We start from the raw sequence: 23,018 nt of genomic DNA, 5'->3' as shown, positions 1-23,018 counted from the left end.
GCTATTGCTTATATAGAGGATAAACTGCATATCTCCTATGAAGACCAACCTCCCACCGCAGGAATACCAACGTATGAGGTATTACACATTGACCACCAACCTGATATAGTCATCAAACGCTCTATCTCTCGTTGATGATCCTGTCGCATTCTGTTCACCTGGTCATTATGTGTGGTGAGCAGATCTTTCCGCAGATTGTTCAGTTTTGTCAAGTTGTCCATCTCTAGTTCAGCCTTCACTTGTTTTATATCCCGTTGTCGTCTCTGCTCCTCGTTCTCTTTCACAGCCACCAGCTGATTCTCGTATTGCCGTTTGAGGTTTTCCTCAACACCTTTTAGTTTCTATTGATATGCATTAACACGGAAATAAATATCACGACACTGTACACTTACGAACGAGAAAGTGGTCGAAAAACAATCTGCAAAAACGTGAATTGCGTGTCGAAAGTGATCCGAGAGCGCACTGGTTCTTGCTCGCTTCGCTCTGTGATTTGTCTTCAAAACTTGAGCCACTTTCTCGACCAAAATATGGCAACGGTAAACCAAACACGTTTTCGCTCTTATTTACTTTGGGCGATTAACATTTCACTTTAATCAGTTCAAGCATTGACAGTAAATTAGCGAAAGTCCACTTCAACGTTTGGTAGAAAAATTACGATCGTCTCAAAACCAACTTCTTAGCCAACAATAAATCGAAGCAAAGAACAGAGTAAGTTGATAAAAACTGGCATTGCTCTCCAGCTCCACCGATCAGTAGTTATAGAAAAATTATACGCTCTTCATTTTTCAAACAAATAAAAGTGTGAGTTAGGTAACCAGGCAGCCACACCCTTAATTTCTAGTTTGCAAAGAACACCTAACCTGTTCAAAGACAAGCTGTTGACTTGGACTTAAGGTATCTTCAGCTCCCGTGGGTACCCCCCTTGTCAGCTCCGCTTTAAGGGCGTTGACTTCATCTCTGTGCGTTTTTTGTAAGTCAGTGATTACAGACGCGTGACTGTCCTCTTGAGATTTGAATTTTTCACGTAATTGGTCCATCTCTGCTCGGAGAGCTGCCAACTGGCGCGACTCGGCCAGAAGATTTTTACGAATCTGTTCTTTTTCTTGCTCTTTGGCTCGCACGATCTCTTGCGATTGATTTAATTTTTGACTCATCGCCTCTAACTACAGAAAAAAAAAAGAACAAAATCACTTTGTTAGAGTGTGATACGGATCAAATTAAAAGGATTAACTGCCGTGAACAGCACCATATTCAGCATAATGCAAGCCAAGAGGCCTCACGTTTACACTATTAACATGCGAACAAAAATTCTGCGCATTTGAAATCAGGAAACTTCAAGAGATGTCACGAAAACAATTTCTTGCAAATTGCAAAACAGCTTAAGTCTTCGTGCTGGATTGAAAACTTTCTAATCTAATGAACATGATCTGTTCTCTGTGCATCGTAAAACTGACACAGTCGTCTTACCATGAGCTCAATACTTATTACGCAAACAAACGAAGACCATCGCGAATCGCTCACGCATTCACTCGCGCGCGCACTCACTCGCGCACGCATTACGTCACATCCGGTTTCGTACTAACCTGCTTGGCTAGAAGGGTTTTTGCTTCAGAATCCCTCTCTTCCTTCACAGTTTTCTCTCGATTTAATTCGTCCTGCAACAATTTGATTTCTTCTCCTTTCGTGGCAAGCTGTTCTCCCTGTAGCCTCATCTCTTCTTCTTTAGAAGCCAACTGTTCTTCTGCATTTCTTAACTTTTCTCCGTTCTCAGCTGTCAACTGCTCCATGGCATTTACTTTACTTTCGAGCTCTTCAATGACCTTTTGTTGTTGGACCAAAGCATCTTGGCTCCCTTTGAGCGCTTTGTCAAACTCTTCCTTATCTTCCACCCCTTCTTTGCTCTCTTGCAATAGTTTTTCCAATTCTTTCGTGCGGTCTTCGCGCTCATTTATCAAATTTTCTTGTTCCTTTAGTTTGCTGTGCTGATCTTCCAATAGTTTCTGCTGTTCTTCCATCATCAGATTCATTTCTTCCATTTGCTCCGCCAGGTTTTTCAATTCGTCTTCTTTCTTGTCAAGAGCCTCTTTGAACGTGTCTAATTGCTCGGCTAACGCTCGAGATTCTTCGTCTTTACGATCGTAAGCTTCGCGTTCATCTCGGAGCATTCGGACAGGGGTTGGGGTTTCGTCGCGTTCTGCTCCACCCTCGTGCTTTGTCCGATTGAGCTGCTCCTTAAAAGGGTAAAGAAATTTCCCAGTAACACATAGGTAATGGTTAAATAGGAGATTATTACAAATTAAGGTTCCTTGGAGGTAAAACTACAAAAACTCGATTGCTTGGAGCAGGTTCTATTGGAGAAGATTGACTTAAAGCCGTTTTGGATCAGTTTCCTTGGCATACAATGAGCAATAATACAACTGTTCCTCTTGGATTATCAAGACACGCTAGAACTCCGAATTCCATATTCGCAGTTATGTGTTAGAAACAAATTTCAAGGAATTTTCTAGGACTTTTCCAGGACTCAGATTGATTTGTGCAGGGCTTCAAATTTCACCTCAAACCCTTTCGTTCTCAAGATTTCAAAATCAATTCTTCTTACGGTCTACATACATTTCTTAAAACGTAAATTCTGAAAACTTAATTGCTTGAATTAAGCAAATTTCCAAGATATTCCAGAACCTGTAGTCTTTTCCAGGACTTTCCAGTCCTTGGAAATGTCAAATTTAAACTCCCGGACTTTCCAGGTTTCCCAGGACCCGTACGAACCCTTTTATATGTTTAACCCATTTCCACGTAGATCTTTTGACGGGTAGCCACTGTGAGGTAATGCGTCCATCAATTCGAAGCTTCGACGCCCCCCCTCCGCGAAAACCCACCTTAACCATAGATGCTTTTAAAGATTAAGAATTCACTTTCGCGAGCAATTGGCTCAAAAGTAAAGGTCTACAAGGTCTAGGTTTTAAAGCTTGGTCAATGAGTACAAAGTCACTTTCGTTGATTTTTCCTTTTTCAAAAAGTTGACCATCAAATCCATATAACAGAAAAAAAAAATTTGGCCACGAGGGACAAACTACTCCACAAACGTTTAAGTTCCAAGGGGGTTGCTTGAAGGGGGAGGAACTGATTGACGCATAATAGTCTCGCCAAAGAGAATGGTTACGATTTCGCCCTGGGGTCATATCAAAGTACAACTTTTTAAGGCCCTCACTGGAGGGCTACGAAAATGACCGGAAAAAGGAGGGTAGTTATCTCACCTTCAGTGCAGAGATCTGGAGAAATCCATCATTGAGCTGTTTCTGCATGGTCACCTTCTCTCGCTCCAGGTCCTTCTGAGTCTCCTCGCTGGTTTCCAAATCCTCTTGCAATTTATCTTTCAATTCCTCTAATTCCTTAAAAGCTTCCAGAGCTTTGGTCAGTTCATCTTGCAGATCCTTAATCTGCACCAACGAGTCGATCTCAGATTGCGTCTTTACACTCAGCTCCTTCTCTAACTCTAAGTTACTCTGTTCTAACTCCTTCAAGCGTGTTCCCAGCTCTTCAATAGCAGCCTGCATATCTTCCTTAGATTGTCCCTCCTCGTTCACTTTCCCTTCCAGTTCCTTGCACCTGCTCGCTAAGTCTTCCCGCTCAGAGCGAACCTGTTCAACGAGTTCCATTAGCTTATTTGCTTCCGGCTCCTGAATACTTTCTTCCAAGACCTTTTTATAGTTCTCTACCTGTTGCTCAAGATCGTTAACTTTTGCCTTTAATTCTTGAACGGTTTCCTCGTCTTGTTTGGAATCTCCGCCGTCTGTTTTATCATCAACTCCCCATAATTCTTCGCCATGAATACCTCCCTCAACAGTTTCTACAGTCGTAACCTGTTGAAGGAAACAAAAATGATATGCAGCTATTTCACGAGAGGGTGGCGGGAAAAGAAGCTCTCAAGTACACACGACAGACGAAAGACGTTGTGGGTAGTTTAGAGGTCACGGTTTCTCGACTTCATGATTTCAAAGAAATCTGAGAAACGTCAGTTATTACTAGATACCCTGATTTCCTTTCAAGAATGTCGCGTGAAATTTTGTCCTTTTTTTTCGACAACCTTTTATAGACTGCTGAAAGGTTTCTCACTGCCTTGGCGCATAAGCTTCACTAGCCCAGATATCCTACTACACACAAACTAAGATTTTATAACAGCAAATTTTTTTCGAATCTCAAAATCTTGCCAAGAAGACCGGGAAAATAAAATCCGATCAAAAGAAACTTTTGATCGGATTAACCTTCATTAAACTTACTTTACAGAGATGCAATTGTCATTTGCAATTGTCAGACAAGCGAAGTTGAAAAACATTACATTAGTTTACATATGCAAGCGGAAACGAGCGGACTATGCGATCCATACAGATCTTTAGTATGATCATTACTCGATTTTGGAGCACTTAGTATTTCAAGGTCTAAACAAGGATCCTTAATATTGTGAGCGACAGACAGTAAGTCCATCCAGCATACCTGTATCAAGGGTACCTCCTTCTGCAAGGACGCAGCGCGTTGAAGTTTCTCGATCTCTTCCTTATTCCGCAGCTGTTCCTGCATCAACTGATTCACGAGTTCATTCTGTTCCTTCGCCTCGGCTTCTAACTCAGGAATTTTTTCGAGGTGAATCTGCGCCTTCTGGAGCAGTTCTCGTTTCTTTTCTTGCTCCAACTCAGCGTTTTTAAGCTTCTCCGTAAGCTCTTCATTCTGTCCCGTCAGTTCTTTGGTCTGCAATCTCAGCTGCTGGAGCTCGTCAAACTCCAAGGTGTCTTCTCCTCTCGCCTTGGACAGCTCGATACTCAATTCTTCTTTTTCGTCCCAAAGCTGCTGTACTGCCTCCCTGAATTGTTCAATGGCGTCCTTCAGCTTTTCGTTTTCTTCCTGTAACTCGCCGATATCCTCCTGTAATTTTTCGACTTCCTTCTTCAAATGATCATTCTCTTGAATAACTTGAGCCTCAGAACCCGTCATTTGAGACCGATTCGCTTCTTTCTCTAGAGAAGCAACTTTTGCCTCCAATACAGAGTTTTCTTCTTTAAGTCGCTGAGAAACCTCACTCAATTCCTTCACGTTAGCTTTGAGTTCCTCCGGGCCATCAAGTTCATCGAGTTTCTGCGCCTCTACCCGCACCACCTTTTCCTCCAGATCTTTCTTCTCTTTGACCAGTTGCTCTACCGCAGCCTTCAGTGCATCATTCTCTTCCAAGAGCTCGTCGCCGGATTCCTTCAAGGTTTCTAACTCTTCAGCCAATTCATCTCTGGCCTTGATTAACGTTTTTAACTCCATCGAGTGTTCTTCTTCCTCCATATTCTTTTCCGCCACTTCCTGCGCCAGGCGAAGCCTTCCTTCTTCTCGAAGAGCTTCCACTTCAGACACAAGAACTCGTCTTACCTCTTCCAGCTCCTGTTCACGATCTTTTACTTCTTTTAGCTCCTTCTCGGCAGCCTCGACTTTTGATTTCAACTCTTCGTTTTCTTTTTTCATTTCCTCGTTCTCTTTGTTCACGTTATCTGTGGCTTCACCTTGTAGTCTGTCGTTTTCAGCCGCCATTTCTTCCATGTGTTCATTCGCTTTATTCAGTTCGTTTGCCAGGCGTTCTTTTTCCTCCAGTTCCTCTTTCAACCTCGCCATTAGATTCTCTTGGGCTGCCATTACTTGTTCGAGCTCCTCGTTTCGTTGAGACGTAGCATTAAGAAGCTCTTTCTGCGCCATGCGGGCCTGATTCCACTGCAAGAAAAATTCAAATGATGCTTTAGCCAGGAAAATTTCCACTGCGTTGCGACACGTACGAGACTTAAGTTGACTCTTACGCTATTCAATAGTAGAAAAAAAAAAGCACGATGGTGGGTAGGTAGTCGTTGAAAACGGCTTAGAAAAGTTTACAGTATTACTCGTTGGTTGTTAGGCTTTTAATCGGCTGCGAAGTAGCGGCAATTAAGTATATGGTGTCGTTGATGAACACCCCCACCCCCCCAAGGCCGACTGTCTGCGCAACAAAAAAAATTGATGTTACCTGTTTGGTCATCGTGGCAACAACTTCGAGAAGTTTTTGCGCAGCAGATCTGAGCCGAACCCCAGAATCTGAAAAGAGAAAGCAAAGTTAATTACTCTTAGAGCTGGTTCTTACTCGGGGTCAAAAGAACGCGCAGACCTACTCCTTACGGGTACGTGCAGGCAAATTGTGTTTCGCGGGCTTTCAGTGCCAAAAGGATTAGAAATCAGTTGCACCATCGTCTGCAATATTAGGGCCTCATACTGCCACGCATGTCAAGAGTAATCTATACATAAACGTGAAAAATTGATATGCTCTACTCAAAGGACAGAGCTTTTTGAGCCAGATAAAGTTCAGTCGGTTCTTGGAACAGGCCACTTCGATGGACAACCAGAACGGTTCGACTAACTAGTTCTTAAATAAGGGAAGCGGCTGTTCGGAAATCGTTTGACGAATTAATAATTCAACCTTTTTGTTTCATTACATAAACTGTGTCTCAGTACACACATTAAGTGAGTTCCTGCTGATTGGCTACGTGCAGTGACACGCAGTGTGCACGTTTCACGCTTGTAACGCGTGGGAATGCATGCGCTCAAGCGCATGCATTTCTGTAATACACGTGAGCGGAACTGCGTATCAAAGGAAATGACAAGAAGTGGAATGTGTGAGAAGAGTGAAAGTCTTGGTTTTAACGAGACCCATTTCTTTCCAGAAGAACTATGATCCGCTCGATTAAAGAACGCTTTCATCATTTTTTCCTCAAGATATTGGATAAGTTCCTTTTTTCCAGCGTATGAGGACACTAAAAACTTTCTTTTCCACACAATTTTTGGCCCTACCTATCACAAGTTCCTCAGCTTGTTCATCCAAACTCGGCCCTTGGAAGATTGTGTCCGTTTGTCGCTGTGACAGTTCCAATCCTTCATCACTGAGAAGTGACAAGTCAGTCTTACTGGTCAGCGTTGCATCTTCTGACTCGGACAGGTCAGCGGTAGCGCCTCCGGTTGGTGTCGCAAAGTTGACCGCAGGGGCACTGGGTCCCGCAGCAGGCGTTGACGTCAATAGCCCGGCAGGAAGCGAGCTTTGCGGGCGACGAATAGAGTCTGGTGGGATCTGGGACTCATTTACTGTACCGGACTCCAATTCATGTAAGGGCCACTGTGTAAGTTGTTCTTCATTTTGGCTTGTCTCCTGTATTAGGTCTTCAAGCTGTTTGTTTATCGTCTCCTCGGTAGAAGCCGCCTGTTTCATCACGTCTGAAAGAAGCTTTAACAGGCGCTCGTTTGCTCGCTGCAACGCATCCCTTACAAGAAGAAGAAGATAAAAATAATTGAACTTAGAATCAGCTCAATCAGTTGAACATGACAACACAATCTCATTGGACTGTAACTTAGTTGTAGCAAAGGTCCCTTACCTCTCGGCAGCTAGTCTCTCCACATCAGAGCGAAGCATGGTGACGAGATTATCTTCCTCTTGGTGTTCTCTGTCTCGACGTGTTAAAATCAAGTTATAGTTGTCTGACTGACGCTGAAGATCATTTTGAAGACGAACCTGTTCAGCCTCCATCTGGAAAGTCAAATGGGGGAAAAAATGAGGAGATTTTGGATAGAAATTTTGTTAACGAAACTTTTCGTGAATTTTATGCAGTTTCTTGAGGAAAAAATGGTGATAAATTGAATGTCAAGAAAAAACCTACTTTTTAACCCCTGAAAAATATCATAGAAGACTGAATGACGGGCAAAATAATAAAATCTAGAAGTTCAGTAAAACTTGAAAACCCATCCATCACATATCAACAGTTAAACATGGCATTCCAATATGATGCTGATCACGAGAAAAAAAAAAGCTCTTGCTAAACAATGTCTAACACACACCTCCTTAATCAGAGACTGTTTCTCCTGCAGCTTGTTCAACAGCTTTTCGTTCTCATCCTAGACAAAAGAACAAAGATTTCAAATCAAAACTAGATTGGCAGAGCTAATTATCATTACCAGTAATACCTTTGCTTTAAAAAAGTCAGACTGAATGTCCAGTTTGGGTTTTCTGTCTGATGAATTTAAAAACACCGCAGTTTTTTAAGGCTATAAAGAAAAAATCTCGAAATGCAGTCCCACCTTAGTCCTATCAATTTCTGCTATAAATTCTTTCTCTCGGGAATTCAGGTAATCTTGTAGTACTTCCACTTCTTTACGGAATTGCTCCTCGACTTCCTCAAGACCTTTGGCCTGTTCAGCTTCTATAGCAGCAGCTCTTCCTTCAGCAGCGGCGAGATCGGATTTGACACGGTCCAGCTCCTGCCAATATCAAGCACAAACAGTTAACCAGGGACTAGTTGTTCGAAGGCCGATTAGCACTAGCCTGGGGTTAAATATTAATCCATTTGTTCAAAAATTATTTTTTTAAGGAAAAATCTTCCCTATTACTTTAAGGAAATCCAATGATAAAATTGCGAGCAAAAAGATTTGAACTGAACTCTCTTAAAGCTTTCAGACCTAAAATCAAATTTCACACTAACCCTGGGTTATCTTAACCCAGCTTTGAACAACCCGGGCCAGGAAACAAAAAGTAATGCTAACATCGAGCCGGGAGACAACGAAAGCCAGCACTGCGTGCAGAAAAAAGAAAAAGATGACATGGCTACTCTACATGTCATCTTAGCCGCCACCTGAAAAGTCTTTTGATTTTCTATGGCTACTGATTTCATCATTGATTTTCATAAATATGAATTTTCACTTATGATTTTCACATATATTCCCAGTTACTTATTTCGCCATTCTAAAGTTCATCTGATCTGGTGTAGTGCCGACGCTCCATCTAATAACACTAGCAAGTTGCCTCATGAATGCTTCGTATCCTTTCAAAATAACAACACAAACGACAGACAAAGTGACGGAGGGTGGGTGGGTGGGTGGGTTTTTGGGCAAAAGAGTGTAAAGGTAGGTATCCGCGCTAACCTTCACCAAAGACTTAACCCCAGTAAGGTTTGTGCAGCCTCCCTAATTGGTATTTATCCTTATGTTACCAAAATATTTTTCTAGCATCTTTACCATTTTGTGTCTCTCCTCCAACAAGCTCTGTAGCTCTTGTACCTGCTCTCCATGTGCAGAGTCTACATTACTCCTCACATTCCCCATCTCCTTGTCAAAGTTCTCCTGCATCCGTTGCACGATGTCATGATGGGCCGCCTGAATGCTGGCCTGTACCGCCTCAAGCGCAAGTACGCGAGACTTTTCACGCTCAAGTGCGTCTTTGAACGCGTCAATCTCTTTGCTGTGAGCTTCGTCTAATTCCTCCTTCACTTGGGAAACTTCTCTCTCGGCGTCCAAACTTACGGCGGAAAGCTGATCGTTGTATGCTTGGGCGACCTCCTTTTTAAGTCGTTCGATTTCCGTCACGTGTGTAGCCTTGAGGTTGTGAATTTCATCTACGTGTTTCTGTTGTAGTTCAGCCAATCCGCGTAGCTGTTCTGCGTGATTCTGTCCCAGGCTTGCCTCAAGCTGTCGGAGGTTTTCCAAATGTTCTTGTTCAAGTTCATAACGAGCCACTTCTTTGGCCTCTTCCAGTTCAGTTTGGAATTTCTCAGACATCTCAGCGCGTGTGAATTCTCTCATTTTTTCCAGATCCGCCTAGGACAGAACAAATCGAGGTTAATTGTACTCGGTGTCAAAAAGAACATGAAACTGACTATACTTTCTTATGAAAATTTTGAAGCCTCTACGCGTGTTGTGTTTGAGAAAAGGGTACAAAATTACAAAAAAAAAAAAAAAAAACCGCGAACGAAATAGTTCCTAAGCGGACCAAAGGTAATATTTATTAGGAAAAACTAGGACTGCTCGGGGAATAAAACTTTCCCAAACATAGAACAAAAGCTTTTGTGAGAATGAGAGTGATGAAATATAAATGAAGAAATCTCCTCATTAGATTGTCAATATCTCTTAAGTAGACAGTCTGAGGTTTTTTCCACTTCTAGCGTATTAGAGAAATTTACTGTATCACACGAACTGGATTTCTCTACTTCAACCTTTTTTTTTTTAAAATAAATACAATAAAAAGAAATATCGTAATAATTACAACACTTGTAATAATATTAACAGCACTTCAAATATCAACTGTTATTGCTTATTTCAGAATACTATTTCCAAGATTATGAATGTCCTACATGTTTTATATCCCTAACAACGTTTAATTTCTGAAGCAAAAAGTGTTAGGAAGGAAGTTGCACTAAAAAACAAACAGACAAACAAACCTCGTGTTCAGACTCTAACCGAGCAGTCATCTCGGTGAACTTTTCCATGTGAGTTCGAACCAGTTCTTCTCGGACAGCCTCGAGTTCACGATCATGCTGCTCCTTTAACATCTGTAGCTGTAACTCTTGTTGTTGGCTGAGGTTACCGCTGAGTGCTTCTTCTAACCGTGCCATATCAGCGTTTTTCTCCTCTTCCAGCTGGGCTTTCTCGGTGGCCAGCTCTTCGTTGAATCTCAACTGCAATGCTTTCATCTCAGCATCGTGTTTTTGCTGTTGAGCATCGAGTTCGCTCAGATGTTGGGCTTCCTGTTCCTCTCGAGCTTGCGCCATGGCAGCTTGGTGTTCTGTGAAAGATGCAAGAATCAAAACAAGAGTCCCTTGGTTAAATTCTTCGTGAAAAGACGGCAAACCTACATGAAAATCTAGCCTTTATGAAGAGCTCCTATGCGGTCTACGCACTCTGTAATCAACGGAGAACCAGAGTACATCAATCAACCTTGCAACTAGGTTCATCGAACGATGTCAAAACGTCTCACCTCAGAGTCAGGACACAGTAAAATTACGAGAATTCAAAGCATTTTAGGGGAGAAATTTCACCTTTGATTTACTGCGGTTGAAAACCTGAAGTCTGCACCATTACTTTCTGAACTAAACCGAGGGATTGGACCGGAAATTTTGCAAAGATATCGCTACTAAAATCGCTATAAACATCACGTGGCAAACATTATGAAAGACGAAATGTATTCCAAAAACTTTGCAGCCCTGGAAAACCGCAGTTCTTTGTCTTTTGAGATCTCAAGGGACCTTTTGGTAAATCGGAATTGCTAGCTTTGACACCTTCTCTCACAGCTTCCAAACTAGCGAGTAAATCTAGAATAGTAAGTAAATATTGAGAAATGACACGGTCACTGAAATACTGGTTCGATAATTGCTCAAAACTATTCTTCTGAGGCAAAAAAAAAAAAAAAATACCATGGAAATGCTGGCAGTTAATCCTATCAATTCCCTTTCCCGTAACGAATGCAAACAAACAAACAAACAAAGAAATTACAATTGGTAATGAACGTCGCGGAAATAAAGTTGTCCCAAGAGATGGTTTCTGAAAAGGAGTCGATTACTGGAATTATATATATATAAAGAGCTTTCTTTCAACCCTTAACACCCAAACATCAGTATGCATATTCTCAATACTGATCTCCACACATTTTCTAGTGTGCTGACAAAGAGAATTTGTTTAACAATCAAGAGCCTCTTAAGTTAGTGATCATTTCCTTTATTCTTGTGACCTGAATGTTCGATTCAGGGTTGATATTGTAAGGAGAAATTAGATGCTAGTCTCTCTTAGTGCTCAAAGTGTTGAAGACGTATATAATTTACTTCATTGAAAGAGGAAAATTCCGTCTCAATTGGCTACTTCGTAACGGTCAAAAAAATTTCATCGTCATACTAAGAACACGAACAAAAATTAAGCAAAAAAAAAATATAGATGTAAAATAATTCTAATAATAGGACAAAAAAATAGATTCCAACACCTTTTTTTGGTTAAGCAGTCAAATGAATTTTTTTCTCAATTTTCGTTGTTATGAGGCTACTCGTCAAGAACGTAGAACAACTAAAGGTTTACTTTACCTGCTTCAAGTTGCGATCTCTCTTCGGCCATTTTTTCGTCTAATCTATTTTTTATCTCGTCTTTCTCTTCCTCCAAACGAGCCCTCGTGGCTTCCACCTCATTATCAGCAGCTAACTGAACCTGTTCCTGAAGGGTTTTCACTTCATGTAACATATCCTCTTTGAGTTTTTCCATTTCTTGCAAATGTTCCGCTTCAAGTTGCCGCTTGACTTCGTCAAGTTGTTCATCAAATTTCTCTTGAGAATACGGTTGTATTTCACCTTTGGCTTTCTCCTCAGCTTGCACAGCGTCTAAAGCTTGTGCGAAAGCCTCTTTAAGCTTTGCTATCTCCTCTTCGTTTTCTCTCTCGAGCTGCTCACGTAGGGCCTTTAGTTCGTTTTCATGTTCCCTTTCCAAATCATCCTTCAAAACGTCAAACCTTTCTTGTTCGGACGAGTCAAGAATCTGTTCCCTGAGAGCTTCAACCTCTTCACTCATCTGTACTTTGAAGGTTTCCATTTCATTTTGATGCTCGGCACTAAGTCGTTCTTTCAGAGCGTCAAGTTCTATCTGATGCTTCTTCTCAAGTTCCTCTGCGATAAGCTGCAATTTTGCCTCGTCTGAAGCGACAAGGAGTTCTTCCTTCAAAGCTTCAACATTTTCGGCAAAAAGCTCCTTCGTTTCTTTTAGCTCTTGTTGATGTTTAGCTTCCAGCTCTCTCCTTAAAGACACAAGCTCTGTTTCTTGTGCAGTTTTTGTATTATTGTATATGTCTTTAAATTGTTCTCTCTCAGTTTCCAGCCTCGCTGCTAACTCATCGGTTTCCTCTCGACATTTTTCCAACTCCTCCAACAGGTATTTTTCATTGTCGCCACCTTCACTGTCATCCTTAGATAAGCTGTTTTCCTTCAAAAATTCAATTTCCTTCTCATAGTGCTGCTTTATGTCTTGAATTTTTGCTTCATACTGTGCGAACAACTCTTCCTCGTTGCTTACGCCTTTGGACATCCATTGTTTGGAGAGTTCTAATTCTTCTTTGAGGTCTTTGAGCTGCGATTCATATTCTTCGCTCAAGTCTTTGACCTGCTTTTCATGTTGCTCGAGAATTTGATGTATTTTTTCCTCGTAATCTTGAATAGAAGCGTCCTTCCTGGAGCTATCTTCAACCATCTCCAACTTAGCTTCTTCCACTTTCTGAACTGCTTCCAAAGCAAGCTCTGCTCTTACACTAGATACCTCATCTAACAAATCACTGAACTGTCTACGTTTTAGATCGTTTACTTCCTTTTCATGGCTCTCATTCAAATCTATCAAAAGCTCCTCTTTGCTGCTCACCTCTCGTCGTAAAGCCTCCATTTCCTTTTCATGCTTTTCGTTCAGGTCCATTTTCAATTGCCGTAGTGCCTTACGATGTTCAATTTCCATCCCTTCAATTTGAGAGGATAACCTCAGAGCAGTTCTCTCGTAGTCTTTCTGACCTTCCATTCTCAGTTCCTCCATATCTTTCTCGTGTGTTTCGCTCAGATTAAGTCGCATCTTTTCCAAAGCCTGTGCATTTTTCAAGGCCATTTTGGCGCTCATTTTCGCAAAATCCTTCATCTTTTCCTCTTGGAACTGCCCCCTTAAATCTTCAAGTTCAATCTCATGGCGTGACCTAAGCGATCGTATTTCATCTTCATATTGTTCTTTCACCTCTTCTCTGCACGCTTCTAGTTCTTTTTCCTTAATCTTTTCAAAATCAAGTTTTAAACTTTCAATTTCTTGCTCTTGTTTATCCTGAAGATCTCTCACAATCTTTTGAAGGTTTTCTTCATATTTTCCACCGAGATCTTTCATGGTACTTTCTAGCTCAGAGAACTGTTTCTCTTCCATGTCTGTCTTGACTTTGAGCAATTCAGTTTGTAGTTCACCAATTTCTCTAGCATGCTGTTGTTCCTTGGAGATGTATCTAACAATGGAAGATGCAAAATGATAATTCGACTAACCATGTTACCAGAATGACAAAAAGACAACGACATTTCTGATTCGTGTTTACAACGTTCACGCGTCATCTTCAAACAAATACCACGCGTGTTTTCCACGCTCGCACGTCATCTAAAAAAAACAAAACACCACGCGTGTTTTTTTAAAGCTGATGAGGGTCATCATGAGAATTGAAAACCTTGATTGATTCTTACTTCTGGATTAACGTTGATTAGCTTTTTAACAAAAGTATTGAACATAAGGTTACTACTAATTTTGAAATGCTTCGGAGTTTTTTTTTTTTTTCATGGACGCTAACTCGGATTTGAACATCTGTGAGACTCTCGTGGGTACCGTTATTGCCAACAACCCTTCTAATATTTGGCGAATATTTCAAAATTTCTTTGCAGTTTTGATAACAAAATACACTCGCTAAAAAACACTTCACCTGAACGTATACTTTTTTTTAATCATTATTATTTTTTTTTAAATACATGTACGTTACCTTCTCTCCATATCTTCCGCAAGTTTTTCCAGCTCCCTTACATGCTCTAGCTCTCTCTCCATCTTCTCCTGCTCCAACTGCGATCTGAGCTTCTCTACCTCTTCGGCGTGCTTCTGATCAGCTTCAACTAAACGCCTCTCGAACTCGGCCTTCAAATTCTGCAGCTCCGACAAGTGCGTCGCCTTCAGCTCATTCCGCTGCTGCTCCAGCTGCGCCCGCGCGTTTTCCAGCTGTTGCGCATGCTCTTTAGCAGTGTCATCGTAGGTTCCTTCTAAGTCCTCTCTCATCCGTGACAACTTTTCATGTTCGCGTTTGACTTGTTCGTTGATCTCTTGGATCTCCTCCTCGTGAATCTTCTCCAAACGCCGTCTTGCCTCTGTAGCCTGTTCAAGCAGCTGTGCTTGTTCGTTCCTCATAAACTCTATTTCCTCAGCGTGTCTTCTTCCCAGATCATCTAAAGCTGCATTTGTAACTTCGGATCTTTCCTTTTCAAGCTCTTCACGTAGCTCCTCCAACTCCTGTGCATGTTGTTCTCCAAGAGTTTGTTCCATTTCTTCAAGTTTTTCTCGGAACTCTTCCATAAGTTCATTTCGCAATCCGTTCAATTCGCTCTGATGTTTTTCATCTGTAGCAATTAGGCTTTGCTGTAATTCATTCTCAAAATCTTCCTTGTGTTTTTCAGTGATTTCTAGTACTTCCTTTTCTAGTTTTTGTTCAAATTGCTCTGCCTGTTTGGACAGTTTTTCGCTCAGTTCGTATTCATGCTTCTCCTTGAGTTCATCCATGTCTTTCTCAAGCTACGAGAAAAAGACAGTAAAAAACAGCATTCAAACTTTTAATTACAATAATTCTCACTAAAACTACTTGGGAAACTGTGTTGTAGGTTTTCTCTTATAGGCTTTGAGAGGTCCTCGTCACGCTAGTTCAAGCTGAGTGATTCTTAACCAGTAACTCGAAATGACAAAGCTACGCAAGATTGAAATGAAGGAGTGAATAAAGCCCCAAATTGGAAGAATTTTGACGAAAATAAGCAAAACAGAGCTACGACATTTCGAAGCTATCTAGACTCTATCACCAAGTAAAAATTCACCATTACAGTTTCTTTAGAAAGAAGAGCAAATGAATGCTTTGTTTTTCAATTCGAAAACGCATCAGTTCCGTTCCGTCAGTTCTACTAAATAACAGACTTGCGAGGGTTTGGAAACGGCATCGTAGTTTTGTTCTGCTAATCTTATAACTTATTACTCAGGCGCTCCGTTGGACTACTTAGTTTAATCCTATAATTCCCAGAAGTGATTAACATGTAACTTCTCCCTATAATATCCATACATTATCCAACAAACTGATAGGGAGAATACTCGAACTCATCAGGAACAAGATATTACCTTAACCGAACACCAAATTCTCATAAAACAATTTACAAGGAAATGTGTAGCAGCCAGGGGGGGAGAATTACAAATCAAATCTTTGGGGTTAAAGGGTTAAGATTCGGGGTCATTCGTGTTCAGTCAGTTATCGTTGTCGAGACTCTAAACTGCATACGTGAAATCAACCTGTTCATACCTGGGCTTTAACAACTAATTGAAAAGCATGTGAAAACACTGCGTGGCAGGGATGACATTGTTACTTACTTTAAACAAGTCTTTCACAAGGCAAATTTCGCATGTTTATATGTAAAAAAAAAAAAAATGTGTGAAAATCATACGAAGACTGAATGGGTCTAGAGTTTAACATTACGACACCATGAGTGCACGCTTATATGCATCTAAACGTGAAACCCACTCTAAAGAAAAAAAATATTGAAGAGGAAAAATTTAAGGGTGAATTCATCACTCACTTGTGTCATTTTTTCAGTTATTGCATCTACTTCCAGCGCGTGTTTTTCTTTCATTTCGTCTAGTTTTTGTTGCCAATCGTGCTCAGTCTCCAAACGGGCAGTCTCGACCTTAATAGCAGTCTCAGCCAGGAAACTGGCGGTGAGTTCGTTCAACTCGTCGTGATGCGAAGTTTCTAGTTGCAACTGAACAGCTCCCATGACTTCTTGGTGTCGCTGGTCAAGATCTTAACGATAAAAAGAAAAAAAAACGGATTGTTAATTCTCCTCTCTAGCTTCTTCACATTTTCTTGTAAAGTAGTTACGAGAATCTGGTGTTAGATCAAGATGAAAGCTTCCAACTGATAACGTTGAGTATTCTCGTTACCTGTTGGCTGGATAATGCATAGATATTACAGGGAGAAGTTACGTGTTAATCACTTCTGGGAGCTTGAGGGTTAAATAAATGTGCACCGCCACTCTATTTATAAGGGGGGAATTTACCTTCAACCTTAGGATGATTAACCCTAATACCTTTACACCCTGACATCAGTATTTATATTCTCTACACCATTCTCTTTACAATTCCTATGGCACTGACAAAGAGAATTTGTGTTGCAATCAGGAGCTTCTTAAATTGGTGATCGCTTCCTTTATTCTTATGACCTTCACACTTGTTTTTGGGGATTCCAACATGCTCTTTGTCCCGCGCTTGTTAAAACACGATTATAAAAGTCTTTCTTCACTCAACTTGGGGCTAAAACTTTACCATCTTTCTTAGGCTAATAACTTCACGTTAATTCACAAGTCAAAAGAGTAGATTCAATCATTTGACTCCTCTGATCGTAATGTTTTCGCAATGTCCGAACCTGCGAGGTCATCGCTCATTTATTTCTCCTAAGATGTCCACACAATTTCCATTATCTTACCTTCCCTCAGTTCTTCCATTTGTTGCTGATGAACGTCGTCAATCTCCAACATGTCCTTCGAGTGTTGTCTGTCCAGCACATTCTTCATAGTTCCAACTTGTTGAAGACGCTGCGATTCCAGTTCGTTCTTGAGCTCCCAGAGTTTTTGCTCAAACTCAGAATTCATCCGTGTCATCTGGAAAAGAAGAAACACAGAAAGAAACTCGAGTTAGGCCGAAAGCGTAGAGGACGCCATCTTTGTTTACCGACTGGGTGACGCGTGTTAACACCAGACAGGAGCTTTTGTTGTCTGTTTGTTTTAGCACAGTGTTCACGACCTCAGCAATTATTCATCCCAAACAAAGAACAATAGAACTGTACAATTGTGATTCAACAATTCATCAAAAGAAGTTCAAACTAAATTAGAGTTTAAAAGGTTGTGTCATTTATCTAAAAGATATCTGTTTTGCATATCACACCTTTGCGTCGATCTTACTCTCATCTGCTCTGACAAAGAGCTAACGCTCGAAACGTCAGCTTTGAAACTTGGTGTCCAATTTACATTATCAACTCAGTTGATATAACCAAATTATTTTACTCTGATTGGCCCAAGTCGAGTGGTTTTTTTATACAATTTAAAAACTTCGACTCAAACGGGTCAGGTGGAGAATAGAAGGCTATAAGAATTTTGGACCGTTACTTCAATCTTTGTTACTAAATTTTTCATTAATGCATTGTATGAAAAATTTCGCTGTCTTTTTTTCTTGGGATAAACAGATATCCAATATCTATCTTGCAAAAAGCAACTGACTTCAAGACAAGTAAGCACTTGTGTTTAGAATGCAATTTTTCTTGCCGAAAGAAACTGAACTGTCAGACGTGATGGTGTGATCCATAAATCTTGAAAATGCATAAAAAACATTTGACCTCGTTCTGTAAAAATCAATCACTGCTCTAGCGCACTAAAACTAACGATTAACCCTTTGATCCTAAATAGTGATTTGCATCTAATTTCTCCTTACAATATCACCCCTGAATCACACATTTAAGTCACGAGAATAAAGGAAATGATCACCAACTAAAGAAACTCTTGATTGTAAAACCAATCCTATTGTCACAACCTTAAAAAATGAGTACAGTGTGCAATTTTGCACGTTCGGGTGTATGGGTAAAAAATGTGGTTACGGAAACAATATTTCTTTATGCTTCTCTGCTCTGTTGTTCATTTTTTTTCAGGCTGACATGCTTACAATATATGTTGAATTTGAAGCACCGCGTCAAAAGGGCTGAATAAATTCATCACGTTCGAAGCTTGGTCTCAATCAAAATCTGTTTCCTTCTTTGCTTAAAGCACTAATTTTGCTCACATAGTTCCGAAGAAATTTCCTATTCTTTGTTGTGGGATACACCAAAGATTGTCCTATGAGACATTCGCATTTGCAAGACCAGAAAAGGGTAAAATCGAGCTAACAAATGAGCTCTGCATCTCGTAAAATTAATTATTTTTAAAGAATATAGCTCTCTTTACCGCAACACTCTGTGTCAATAAGGAACCACTAACATGATGAAGGAGCTAAAAGTTGTTTTCTAAAGACACTATTTCTCATTGTTTCGATGATATAGCAGCAGAATATTCTGATCTTATATACGATGATATCTCAAGCCTCAAGGATTTACAGCTTCTGCTTGGGGTTGATGATTGTCAATGAGAAGGGTTCCCGCTTTCTAACTGAATAGATCATCATATAAATTATGTAGATAAAAAAAAGGTGTTGTGTCTGCTAGAATCGAGGGAAAAAACACATCTCTAGCAAGTAAACCCACAATTAATTGAGAAGATTTGTATTTTAAATTATTCTCCTTCAAAAGAGTATTGGGAACAATGAATTTTAGAAAAACGTACTAAGGGAACTACATAATTCTGAAAAAAAAAAACATATGTATATGTAATTGGAGAACTGTGATATCCCACAAGGTGGGAACTTCTAATCTTTGGAAAAAAAAAAAAAGCGGCGAGCGGATTAAGAACATCAAGTACAGTATTTTATAGGGATGGCACTACATGACCGTTATACGACGATCTTACAAAGCAGGGAAGTATTATACATAATCACCGAAATCTTCTACGTGACTTTTACGCTACAGACTCTTCTGATACACCTGCCAAAACTGAGTGTTACTTTCACTTGTTAATTGGACCAACCTCCTTTTCAATTTGAATCGCTTTTGTAGATATTTTCGTACGCCCAGTTTCGACCAAAAGCCACAATAATGGTACTCAATGTGACATGAAAAGGACAAAGGAAACAAACAAAACAAACACAAATAACTGCCGACAATGCAAACAACAGTCACCCAAGCAATTAAAGATTAACAATGGCTCGCCGTTAATCGAAAGCCAGCTCGATGATTTCTAGCTAGTGAGCATGTCCAAGGCGTCAGATTAACACTGGAATAACTATCCTGAAGCAGTCATTAAAAATAAATATTCAATGCTTACTCTCGATTTCTTGAGCGAAATTATTGATATTTGCTCATTAAGCGCGGGAGAACGATGAAATATCACTCGCTTATGTCGTTAAGTGCACTCCGGCGATCGCAGCTCGCAAGAAGGTTCTATTTTAACTGAGCATAAAATGTTTCACGGCAACAAGATAGAAGAATAACGCGCAAAGAAATCCTGATCGCAAACTAATTTAAACTACACGTTCATCTGTAAGCAAAGTGGTCTAATAACCAATAACTTTAATAACATGTGCTAGGTTAGATGACACAAATTAGTTCCAATTCCTTTGAAACATTTCTAACTTTTTCGGCCGATCGCAGGGCGAAAACAAATCTACCCAATGATACGTTTTAGCACATCGTGGTAAGAAAAGAGTAGTAGAAACAATTCCAACAAAATTTATATGTCAAAAGATCGAAATGAAAGAGCTTTCAAATTAACATCGTAAATGAGATATACTATTGTTTACCTGAGTATTTCCAGGTACAGTCCAGATGTAGAGCGAAATAGATTCACAAAGAGTAAAAAACCAACGTTTTTGTCGGTTAAAAACCCGTGCAACGGTCCATCGCTGAAATTATCGCCTTTTCAGTTAATTGCTATGTTTTGGTGCGCCTGATGTTTCGATGGCCGGGAGCCAATGAGGTTATGTTGTGGTGAAATTGGGTGATGGAGATTAAAGATTTAAAACTTTTCATTTCTGACGGGTTTGTTTACTCGTGGAAAAGGAATAAAAATAAGCGTTTTCTTTCACACAAGGCAACGACAAAGAAAACTTCACCAGATGTAACAAGCTTCTTTGACATTTTCAATTTGGCTTAAAAATAAATTCTAACAAAATAATAATAAACGAAAAGGAAGCGAGAGATGGCAAAATATTGCTCAAAGGGCGTCTGTAATTAAATGGCGTGACACGAAACGACACGTAACGGAAGGGTCACTATTTTGACAGAATAAACTGTGCCGACCAATCACAAAATTCGTTACATAATTAAAAACAGGTGGGTAACCGGTGATGCACGTCCTCTCGACAATTTGGATTGGTTGGCCGGGAAACGCGTCGAGGAATAATAAATTCGCATTCTCCACGGACAAAATAAAAGATACGAACACATTCGGTTCTAACTTGTTTCGATTCTCTAGAAGCTTAAGTGGCTTGCGTTTCATTCAGATTGAAAGTAATCTCAAAACTCTCCAAAAATGCGGAATAAAAATTACTAGATAGGAAACGGCAAATGCTAGCGCTCAATCTTGCTCAGATTGGTGAGATTCTGTTGTAATGGTTGTGAAGTCGAGTAAATTTATAGTCAAGTAACAAGTCCAAAATGCAAAGTATTGTATTAACGACTCGCTCGTGTGTAACGTAGAAAAAAATCACTGGCACAAGCAATATCACTGACAACATCGGTTACTAGACTAAATTACGTCTATATTAACATAAAGTACCACAATAAAAATAAAACGCTAGGAGCAGAAATCTTGTTTCGTCGAGGCTTACAAAAAAACCCGAAAATTTCCCACCTTGAAACAGTCTCGCTCTAGCAGCGAGTTGACGAGCCACAACGAAAGATCGCACCATTCCATATGTAAACTTCACTCGAGCCACCGGAGTCAAGAAAAGGTCGCTTGTGAATGACACAATTTACAGCACATTCAGATGAGTATTCAGTTCGGATCAAAAAAGCAATTAGTCCGCCGTTTCATCACAAAAATAGGCCGTTCGTACTACTGCTGTAAACTGGTTCCATCTTTCTTCCGGCGTTAATCCCGTCGGGAATTTTTTTCGCAACACAACAGGACATGGCGAACAGCTTCGACTCGAGACGCGACGGCTTTCAGCGGATATTAATGTTTGGCCTGGCCGGTGGATATTGTCATCAATATTTGCCTGGGAATTTGGTTTTTGACTCCCACAAAGGTTACGTATATCCAGGCAACCGGCGCTATCGGAGTAACGATGAACAAACCTGACTATATTGTTGTAAACGATCGAAAAACCTTTTTGTTTACACTTTGCAAAACAAAAACTTTTTTCAGCAAATGAGGTGTTTCAAAATGAGAAGAGTTGATATTTTGACTGGCGTTGACAATAATTCTCGACAATGTAGTTTGCCGCGAAACAATGTACCTTGAGAATGGAACCGACAAAGTTTATTTTAAATTTGAAAGTCACATTTCAAATTAATTCGTAAATTAAAGGTTTACGAAGTTTTTTATATGACAAATTTCAGCTTTACCAAAAGAACACGTGATCAATTTAGGGACTGAAAATCGCTGTCACGCGAAAGAATTTCTAGGGAAAAAAATAAATGCAGTTTTATTCTTAAAATTCAGAGAGATATTTTGTTTATTTGTTTGTTTTGAAAGTCACAGACTAATCAAATTGCCAAATTTATTTTCGCAGGGTATTCATGAAATCATTGGACATCGCTATGGCAACAATCAATCGCAAAAATCACGATAACAATTTTAAAAAGTGTCCTCAAGTCAGGTCTTTTAGACACTAGTTCTAAAAGTCGGTGCGATAAAATGATAGACGGTGTCTTTTTTTTTATAAACCAGTCTCACATTAACTCCTTTTACACATAAGAGCCTTTCCATATACGACGTGTGAGCCAGAATGGCACTGCATACGAGAACTCGCCCTACGACGCTTTCTTTTTGAAAAGCCATCATAATGATGTTTTTGTCTTTCATTTACCAATCTTATCTTTAACCTTAATCGCACGAGTCAAGCGCACGAGACGAGCGAGCGAGAGCGACCACCCTTACCCACTTCCCTTCGCGTTCGTTAGAGGAGAAGTATCCTCAATAAATCATATATCTTTCCACCGCCATAAAAAGGCGTACATCAAATTTTCTCGTAGAGGTGTTATGACGTTCTACAGAGGAGGCATCCGTTGGGATGCTGTGTTCAAATTTCTAAAAGTTTGACCATGAACGCCGCCATTTCTAAAACAATGACTAACCCAGCTGTAAGCCCAAATAGCGGAAATCATCAAACGCGCTTCGCGGTTACGGCTATCAAAAAAAAATTAACAACAGAAGAAGAAGAACTGGAAACATGTCGTGATAAAATTAAAGTATAAAGAACACACAGTTATCGCAGTCTGAGTGAAACCAGGGCAACACAAGAAGCAACGAAACTTTTTGGTCCTCTCTTCAAGAATTATCCCTTTATTAAAATTCACCGCCATTATATAAAAAAAAAATCTTATTTTCTCTTTGATAGCAAAGTATTTAAAAATATTATTATTTTTTGTTTGATCTCACAACAATCCATCATTTGAGATTATTTCTTTAAGAAAAAGTACATAATATTGCCTAGGGTTCCACAATATTCGCTTTACGAGACCAGACATTCTCCACTTAAATTTTTCATTTCCTATATGAACATTTCAAATATTCCTCTACCGAACAACGTATCTATTTGTTTATAATTTATTTATCAAGTAAGGCACA

General features: G+C 40.0%; 1 protein-coding gene across 3 annotated transcripts in view; it reads right to left on the bottom strand.

Annotated features, from left to right (window-relative positions):
• Nucleotides 1–23,018, bottom strand: part of LOC113673198 (uncharacterized) — a 48,319-nt gene that overhangs the window by 12,430 nt on the left and 12,871 nt on the right. For 2 of the 3 annotated variants that reach the window (XM_089182363.1, XM_089182364.1), the window contains exons 11-26: nucleotides 17,072–17,246; nucleotides 16,167–16,390; nucleotides 14,330–15,126; nucleotides 11,883–13,810; nucleotides 10,254–10,597; nucleotides 9,055–9,633; nucleotides 8,122–8,301; nucleotides 7,882–7,938; nucleotides 7,422–7,573; nucleotides 6,847–7,310; nucleotides 6,029–6,096; nucleotides 4,492–5,742; nucleotides 3,255–3,860; nucleotides 1,584–2,231; nucleotides 861–1,163; nucleotides 101–341 (exon numbers count right to left, since the gene is read on the bottom strand). In XM_089182363.1, coding sequence (XP_089038489.1) covers nucleotides 101–341; nucleotides 861–1,163; nucleotides 1,584–2,231; nucleotides 3,255–3,860; nucleotides 4,492–5,742; nucleotides 6,029–6,096; nucleotides 6,847–7,310; nucleotides 7,422–7,573; nucleotides 7,882–7,938; nucleotides 8,122–8,301; nucleotides 9,055–9,633; nucleotides 10,254–10,597; nucleotides 11,883–13,810; nucleotides 14,330–15,126; nucleotides 16,167–16,390; nucleotides 17,072–17,246 — 8,017 coding nt within the window. The remainder of the gene's footprint in view (nucleotides 1–100; nucleotides 342–860; nucleotides 1,164–1,583; nucleotides 2,232–3,254; nucleotides 3,861–4,491; nucleotides 5,743–6,028; nucleotides 6,097–6,846; nucleotides 7,311–7,421; nucleotides 7,574–7,881; nucleotides 7,939–8,121; nucleotides 8,302–9,054; nucleotides 9,634–10,253; nucleotides 10,598–11,882; nucleotides 13,811–14,329; nucleotides 15,127–16,166; nucleotides 16,391–17,071; nucleotides 17,247–23,018) is intronic. The other variant, XM_089182365.1, reaches the window with a different exon arrangement.

This window comes from Pocillopora damicornis, chromosome 9 (genome assembly GCF_964200805.1).
Source record: "Pocillopora damicornis chromosome 9, jaPocDami1.2, whole genome shotgun sequence".
Taxonomy (NCBI): Eukaryota; Metazoa; Cnidaria; class Anthozoa; order Scleractinia; family Pocilloporidae; genus Pocillopora; species Pocillopora damicornis.
The sequence above is the reverse complement of the archived record's forward strand: the minus strand, read 5'-3'. Positions and strand labels throughout refer to the sequence as shown.